General features: G+C 53.2%; 1 protein-coding gene across 3 annotated transcripts in view; it reads right to left on the bottom strand.

Moving 5' to 3' along the window:
* Positions 1 to 6,798, bottom strand: part of SNX33 (sorting nexin 33) — a 19,233-nt gene extending 12,435 nt beyond the window's left edge. Inside the window, exons 1-2 of one of the 3 annotated variants that reach the window (XM_056799198.1) lie at positions 6,647 to 6,798; positions 2,656 to 4,135 (exon numbers count right to left, since the gene is read on the bottom strand). In XM_056799198.1, coding sequence (XP_056655176.1) covers positions 2,656 to 4,102 — 1,447 coding nt within the window. In that variant the 5' untranslated portion in view covers positions 4,103 to 4,135; positions 6,647 to 6,798. Of the gene's footprint in view, positions 1 to 2,655; positions 4,136 to 4,670; positions 6,369 to 6,646 lie in introns of those variants that run through there. The other 2 variants (XM_056799192.1, XM_056799187.1) reach the window with 2 other exon arrangements.
* Between the last annotated feature and the right edge of the window lie 1,381 nt (positions 6,799 to 8,179).

Genomic DNA, 8,179 nt, shown 5'->3' with positions numbered 1-8,179 from the left:
GTGTCACCCTGGATGAGTCACTTAACCCCCATTATCTAGTTTTTACCATTCTTCTGCCTTGGAACCAACCACAGTATTAATTCTAAGATGGAAGGCAAGTGTTTAAAAATTTAATAAAGAGAAGGAACAGACAAGGGACTGGCAGAGAAAAGGAAGAAAAGAAACAAGGAGAAAAAAGGAGAGAAAAAGAAAGAGAATGAAGTAAAAGCTGAAGAAGTGTGAGGCTGGCCCTCATTCCTGCTATGTGGAAAGGGCACATCTCCACACCTAGCCCCCAGCTTCCAGGATACAGAAGCTGGACCCTTCATCCTCCCCTGCCAACCGGGATCCCTTCAATTTAACTCACCAAACATGTATTCCCCCTTCACAAGACTAGCACAGGACTCAGATTCACCCCCTGACCGCCAGTGCCTCTGCCCCCATTCCAACCTGCTCTTTGTTCTACTCTTCCTGGGAGAAGGAAGGCTAGAAAGGAAATGGAAGGAGGTGATTTAACCAGAAGAGGAGAGAGGTGCAGCGTGGAGGGGAGGAAAGATCAGTATTTTAGGGCAAAGAAGGGGAAGAAGCAACCCAGACAGTCCCTTGTCCCTTTTACCCAGCAGCTGTCTTCCTGAGCACCCAGCCCAACCCTCTCTTAGCACCCAAAGGTGCCCTGGAGCCAGCTCCAGTCTGGGGGGTTGGTCACCCCTGCCTTAGCCCAGCATCCTCCTTCCTTGGCTCCTGTAGTAACCACTTTCAGTCTCGGGAAGAACCCAGCCACTCTCTTGTGCTCAGGCATGCTCTTCCAGTGCTGTCCCTCACCCTGAGCCTGTGCACTGGGAAGCACTGGGCAGGGAGGGTCAGTGATGGGCCCGTGCCAGGGTTCCTGACAGTATGGCTTCCTGCCTAGGCAATAGGGACCTGCCTACTTCAGCTGGTGACTCACGCGGGGTGAGGAAGAAAGGGACAAGGGAGAGGTGAGGGGCCAAGAGGAAAGAAGGAGGAGGGCAGATGGTTAAAGGATGGAAAGGGTGCCCAGGTGGAGAGCCAGGACCTCTGGTCTCCATTTCCCCTGACCTGCCCCAGGCTCCATGGTGTAACCTGGAATGAATCACTTCCTTTCTGTCATTCCTTCCTTTCTAGACACCTTCCTTAGAATACTTCCTTTTGGTTATACTTTCACTTGCTTTTTGGGAATTGACCCTGGTGGGAAAAAAAAAGATTGTTTTTTCCTTTTCAAAATGCATTATGACTGAAAACGTAGCAGAAGATCTAGGTTCAAATCCTACTCTGGCCTAGTCACTTAACACTCTCTAGGCCTCAGTTTCTTACTCTGTAAAATGGGGACCAGGCAATCTTTAAGCTTCCCTTTTAGTTCTAAAAATAGGTAGCCAGTGTTCTTGACCATAGAGATTCTCTATGGATTGACATCCCTACAGAAACTTGGTAAAGAAGAGGCAGCAATCATGCAATGGAAAGAAGCCTGGCCTGGGAGTTAAGAGAGGTGGGTTCTAATCTTGGTTCTGCTTCGGACTAATTGTATAACTTTTGTTATTTTTTCCCCTCTAGGCCTCAATTTCCTTATCTGTCAAATGGAGGTAATGATCCTTTATTTAATGGGGATACTGAAAGAATGAAATAAAGATATGAAAGAGAACAGTCTTGAAAAGAATAAAATATTGGCCAGACAGAAGTTGTGGGATAGTATTAGTAAAAAGAAAAGCGAGGCATCTAGATAGCACAGTGGATTGAATGTCAGGCCTAGAGTCAAGAAGGCCTGGGTTCAAAAAGTGGACTGACACTTCCTAGATGTGTGCCCCTGGGCAAGTCACCTTGGAACCAACGCACAGTACTGATTCTGAGGTAGAAGATAAAGATTAAGGAATGAAAGAGAGAGAGGTGGGGGGGGGGAGGGGGAGAGAGGAAGGAAGGAAAGAGGAAAAGGAAGGAAGGAGAGGAAGGAAGGAGAGGGAGGGAGGAAGGAAGGAAGGAGAGGGAGGAAGAAAGAAAAGGAAGGAAGGAAAATGGGAAGAGGGAAGAAGGAAGGAAGGTGGGAAGAGAGAGGAAGGAAGGTGGGGAGAGGAAGGAAGAAAGGAAGGTGAGAGGGAGGGAGTAGGAAGAAGGAAAGAAGGAAGGAAGGAGAGGGAGGAAAGAAGGAAGAAAAGGAAGGAAGGAAGGTGGGAAGGTGGGAAGGGAAAGGAAGGAAGGAGAGGGAGGGAGGGAGAAAGGAAGGAAGGAAGGAAGGAAGGAAGGAAGGAAGGAAGGAAGGAAGGAAGGAAGGAAGGAAGGAAGGAGGGAAGGAGGGAAGGAGGGAAGGAAGGAGGGAGGGAGGGAGAAAGGAAGGAAGGAAGGAGGGAAGGAAGGAAGGAAGGAAGGAAGGAAGGAAGGAGAGGGAGAAAGGAAGGAAGGAAGGAAGGTGGGAAGGGAAAGGAAGGAAGGAGAGGGAGAAAGGAAGGAAGGTGGGAAGGGAAAGGAAGGAAGGAAGGAAGGAAGGAAGGAAGGAAGGAAGGAAGGAAGGAAGGAAGGAAGGAAGGAAGGAAGGAAGGAAGGAAGGAAGGAAGGAAGGAAGGAAGGAAGGAAGGAAGGAAGGAAGGAAGGAAGGAAGGAAAGGAAAGGAAAGATGATTCCTGTCCTCCATCCTTCCCACCTCAGGGTCACCCCCAGGCCAATCCTTACCTTTCTGCAGGTGGATGATGTCAGGGAAATTGGAGAGCAGGCCCTGGTATAGGGAGAGTCGGTCCAACATCTGGAAGAGGTCATTCTTGGGCTGCTCAGCAAACATCTCCCCCACAGTCTCATAGGTCTTGCCTGTGTGGGAGATGGCATTGTTGAGGGCATCTGAGCTGTAGGGGGGGTCGAGCTGGAAGGAATGGCTGATGGCCTGGAAGGCATTGCCCAGCTTCTGGAACTCCTTGCGGAAGCCCCCGATGTGCTTGCGCACGAGCTCCGAAGCCACATTGGTGAGCTGCAGAACGCTGTCATCCATTTTCTTGCTGAAGGCCTTGAAGGCGTCCACCCGATCCTCCACGTCCTGGAGATCCTGGTGCTCGGTGGGGATCTGGAAGGTGAGCAGGAAGCTGGCCCCCACCATCTCATCCTTCTCTGCCCGCCGCTTGCCCATCTTCCACTGCTTGTCGTCCAGGCAGCTGAGGAAGTGCTGGAAGCCCTCGTACTGGGACAGCACGGGGTGGCTGGTCATATGGTCCATCCACAAGATGAGCCTCCGCTTGCGCTTCTCGATGAAGTCCTCCTCGAAGCGGCCCGTGGCCTGCTTCTCGGGCAGGTGGGGCACCGAGATCACGGTGAACTTGTGCAGCAGCCGGTTGTAGAGCCAGTCGAAGTGCTTGTAGCGCCGGTAGACGGGGGAGCCCACGTGGCTGGGCGTCAGCTTGTAGGAGATGTAGCTCTTGATGCCCTTGAACTTGGTCTGCTTGGTGGGGTCCTCCACAGAGCAGGCAAAGGGGTGGGGGCTGGCCTTCCACTGAGGCCCTTTGGGGCCCATCTCGATGTAGTAGGCCTCGGCGATCTTGGCCATCATGGGGACGTCTCCCAGGATGAAGGCCTCCACGCCGGAGCGCACGAAACAGGAGAAGCGGTTCAGATTGCGGCCCACCACGCTCCCGCGCTTGCCCGAGGCCGTGCTGTCCTGCCGCTCCAGGGGCGGCTTGGGCCGGAAGCTGATATGTTGGTTGGGGTAGGCGCCGGGATAGGACAGGTTGAGGGGGGGGTGTCCGTTGGTGCCCAGCCCAACACCCCGGGGCTCCTCCACCACGGTGCTGCCGTCGTCCCAGTCGTCCCAGTCCTCCTCATCATCATCCTCAAAGCTGCCCTGGTGAGAGATGATGCCTGTGCTGGCCACCGGAGTGACGTAGAAAGACGTCTCATTGCCGGGGGAGCCGGCCGGACTGTTGGAATAGTCTGTGTAGTTGGAGTCAGAGCGACAGCGGAGGATCTCCACGTAGGAGGCCGGGAAGAGTCCGGTCTCCCCCCGGCTGTTCTGGCCTTGCAGCCAGCCGTCCAAGGAGGTCTCGCTGAAGACCACCAGCTCCTCGTCCTGTCTGATGCTGATCTCCTCCTTGTTCTCACTCTGAAAGTCATAAAGTGCTCGGCCTTTCAGTGCCATGGCGGGAGTATGTCTTTTGGTAGGGAGGCAAGCCTAGGGGGAAAGGCAGGGAGGAAGAGGGTGCAGCTGAGCCCCGAGTGAACCTAGGTAGGGACGGGGCCTTCGGACAGGCACATCCAGAGACACACACTCACACACTCACCCAGCCCCGGGGCCCTAGGATCGGCAACAACTCTGCCCGTGTCCCCTCGGCCCAGGCCAGAAGTTCAAGGGTGGCTCCTGCATTCCACAGTCTCACCCCCTTAGTGTCAAGTGACATAGCCCAGAGAGGGGTTCAGACGGTCTGCTCCAGCAGGGCTCCAGGGACAATACAGGCCAGAGAAGGGGGTCCTGCCAGGACACCCTCACCCGTTAGGTACTCATCCCACAGTCTCCATCTGGCTTCTGGTTTTCCCACAGCTGGCTCTTCGATGCAGTTTTACATCCCTCTCCTTCCTAATCCTCCCAAAAGGGGGAAAAAAAAAACCCACACACCTTAGATCTAGCACTGTGGGGGCCAGGAAGCCCAAGAATGCACTTTAAGGAAGAAGGAGGACCCAGAAAAAAATAAAAAGTAACTAACAGTTACCTCACTCCAAAAGCTATGGGCTGGTTCTCTTGCTGGGGATGGCTTAAGAGTTTTTTGCTTTCTTCTCTTTCCTCTTCTTCTTAGGAACTGAGTTTTTAAAAATTCCAAAAAGCCCAAGAGGGGCAAAAAGAAAGCCTAATGAGGCTGAAATAAATCCAAGGGTGGATGCCTCCCTCCTGCTTCCCAACAAGATGAGAGAAAAAAACAACAACAATCCCAGGCTTACACAAGACCCCGGGAAATTCACGTGAACTTTACGATCAAAACAGAACATGCAGCAAACCTGGATGCAGACAAGAAGGAAGGGTCTTGGGGAAAGTCCTTTGGGCCCCTGAACCCTTGGCTTGAACACTTGTCCTCCTTCTCCCAGCTCCTCTTCTCCCCCTCCTCCCTGCCTGGGGAGCGAGACTGAGAGGAATCAAAAATGTATTGGAGGAACCCCTCAGCGGGATTCTTTTGGAATCTTTTGTTTGCTTAATTCTTGGTCAGTTTCCACCCGCCTGAAACTGACTCGCAGCAAAGAGCTGGGAACTTGGGAACAGGACCAAAGTACGCGGAGGAAAGCTCCGGATAAGATCAATCATTTAAAAACAACAACCACCACCCACCAGCAACAGTGGGCACAGGAGCTCTCCCTTCCCCAGATCCGCGAGGAGGGGAACACAACGCAAATTCACACACACACACACACACACAGCAAAACAAGGCAGAAGAGAGAGCAATGAGGTGTGATCCTGTAGGCTTCTCTCCGAGCCCCGGCTGGGCTGCGATCGGCAAACCTTCTCCCAGGACAGAGGGGCACCTCAACAATCAACTTTGCAACGACTACAAGAAGCTGGTTAAAAAAGAGAGAAAGAGAGAGAGATTCCGGGTTCTTGTGTCCAGAGGGGGAGGGATGCCTGGAGACGGGGCGGGGGGCGGAGGGGGGGGGGAATAAGGGAGGGAGGCTCCGAGGGATGGTGGAGGGGAGAAAGCCGCCAGAGGAATTCTGCAAAAACAGAGGCACTTCCGTTTGGACCGAGGGATGGGAAAGAGAGAGGGATGCAGTCCCCCGCGCCGGGCGCTGGGGGAGCGGGGCGGCCTCCACTCAGCTGCCCACCTGCGCTCACAGCCCTCAGGGTGCGGGGCTGGCACTGGGGTTCCCTTCACTCCATCTTGTTGCCGCACAGTCTCAAACACACCAAAGCACGCCCGCACTCTCTCCTGGCCCAGGCCTAGGGCGCGGAGACCGGCTTCAGGAAGGCTACCGGGTAGGGGGAGAAACAGGAGCTGGGGGTCTGACGGGCTGGCAGTGGCTAGGAAGGGCCGGCACTCCGGCCCCGGCTGCCTCGCGGGAAGCCGATCCCTGGCCCTGTGCGGTTCTGAGCAGATGCCGGCGCCTCAGGAGGGGAGCTGGCCGGCCCAGCCCAGCGAGGCGAGCGGGTGCTGCCGGCGTGGAGGAGGTGTCCGTCTGCCTCGGTTCTCTAGGCCGATCGCCCCTGGCCTGGGTCGAGGGCGAGCCCGGTCTCCCCAGGATCCCGCAGCAGCGTAGGAGCCCACGCACTCCCACCGGTCCTGGGGCCCGGCCGCTAGTCCAGGGGAGCTCGCCCGGCTCCTCGCCTCCCACTCTCCGGGTCACCCTCCAACCTTTTCCATGACGCAAGAGGAGGAGAAACTCCGAAAGTTTGCAAAGCGTCGGGAACAGGCTGAGGGAGAGCCGGCAAAAGTCTCCCGGGCGCCCTCTAGAGGCAGCCTCAGGCGAGGGGGGGCCAAAGAGGGGGGGAAAGGAGGTGGGGGTGGGGGTTGGCTCCCGGGTCCCGACTTCCAAGAGTAGGGGTTGGAGGGCAGAGGAATGACCACGGAATGGAAAGACACCACATTACGCATGTCTATTGTAGAATAAATTAAGCTAGAAAGATCCCGTATTTTGCAAACGAGGAAACTGAGGCCGGGGAAGTGAACGCAAAGCAGACTAGAGGCATTTACTAAGTACTTACTGTGTGCCTGGCACCGGGCCAAGCGCTGGTGCGTGCCCAGAGACCCCCTGAACCACCCTGTCAGAATCTGGAGCAGGAGGGCTGTGTTGCGCGATGCTTGCCTTCTACAGCCAAAGAAACTGAGAAGCTTGGTGACTGACTTGTAGCAAGTAGCAGAACTGAGATATCTACCCAAGGCCTCTCTCTCCAAATCCAGGGCGCTTTTTATGTAATAAAGACTCATTGAACTGGAGCTGGAAGATGACTTCAGGAACATCTAGTCCAACCCCTTCCTTTTAAGTCCAAGTCAATATGGGTTAGGATTAGAACCCAAGACCTCTGTCCACTGTACTACACTGTCCTGGTACTATGGAAGCTCCGCTATTGATTTCAGAAGGAATCTAGTCCAATTCTTATGTATTGATTGATTGACTTGACCAAGGTGACCCAGGTGGCAAGTGCGATTCCTTTCATCCCAAATTCAAGCCAGGCAACAATCGTTATTGTTCACCCACCCTGGCCAAGCCCTGGGGTTACATTAAAAAAAAATGGCAAAAGATGGTTCCTGCTCTCAAGAAGCTCCTGGTCTCACGCTGGGGACAATCTGCAAACAGCTCTGCACCTAATTTATAGTCAAGATAAATAAATGATCCGCAGAGGGAAAGCCAGATTAAGGAGAATGGGGAAAGATGTTGTGCAGAAAATGAGACTTCTGGGAAGTCAGGGAAGCTGGAAAGCAGAGAGGAGGAGGAGGAGGAGGAGGAGGGATAGAATTCCAGGCATGGAGGACAGCCAGAGCTCAAAGTTGAAGGGTCACGGGTGAGGAATTTCAAAGGAACCAGTGTTACTGGATCACAAAGTAAATGAAGTGGGGCGTCGATATAAGACGACTGGAGAGACGGAAAGGGGCCAGGCTATCCAATGTGAAACAGAGGATTTTATATTTGATTTGAAGGCCACAGGGAGCCACTGGAGTTTATTGAGTAGGAGGGATGACACAGCTGGACCTGAACTTCAGGATCACAGATTTAGAGGCAGGAGACACCTTGGAAACCATCTAATCCAAAGGCTTCCTTTTACAGTTAAGGAAACTGAGACCTCATTGAGGTTAAGTAACATCGTCAAGGTTACTCATGTAGCAAGTGACTCAGGCATGATTTGAACTCAAGTCCTCAAAAAAACTTCTAATCCTGTGAACTCTCCATGTAATATGATGTTAAATAATAATAAGTGACAAATTATGTGTCACTTCTTTTATATGGCAGATTACTCCAGATTACACCAAAGATTACTCTGGTAAAATGACCTGCTTCCTACAGAAATTGCTCTGTATCAGCAGGCACTAATACAGGGTTGCTTGCTGATTGATTTTCTGTGTGCCTACATGTCATTTTCTTCCTGAATGGCAGGAGTCCTCTAAATGTTAAGCTGAGTTATTTTTCTCTCCCCAGCCACCTAGCACAGGCAGCTCCTTGGACCTAGCAGACCCTGGATCAATGTTTGTTGAATCGATTTTGCTGGGGCTATGGGGCAAAATGTAGCCATTTCACTCGT

This window comes from Monodelphis domestica, chromosome 1 (genome assembly GCF_027887165.1).
Source record: "Monodelphis domestica isolate mMonDom1 chromosome 1, mMonDom1.pri, whole genome shotgun sequence".
NCBI classification, from domain to species: Eukaryota; Metazoa; Chordata; class Mammalia; order Didelphimorphia; family Didelphidae; genus Monodelphis; species Monodelphis domestica.
This window is presented reverse-complemented; position numbering and strand designations above follow the sequence as displayed.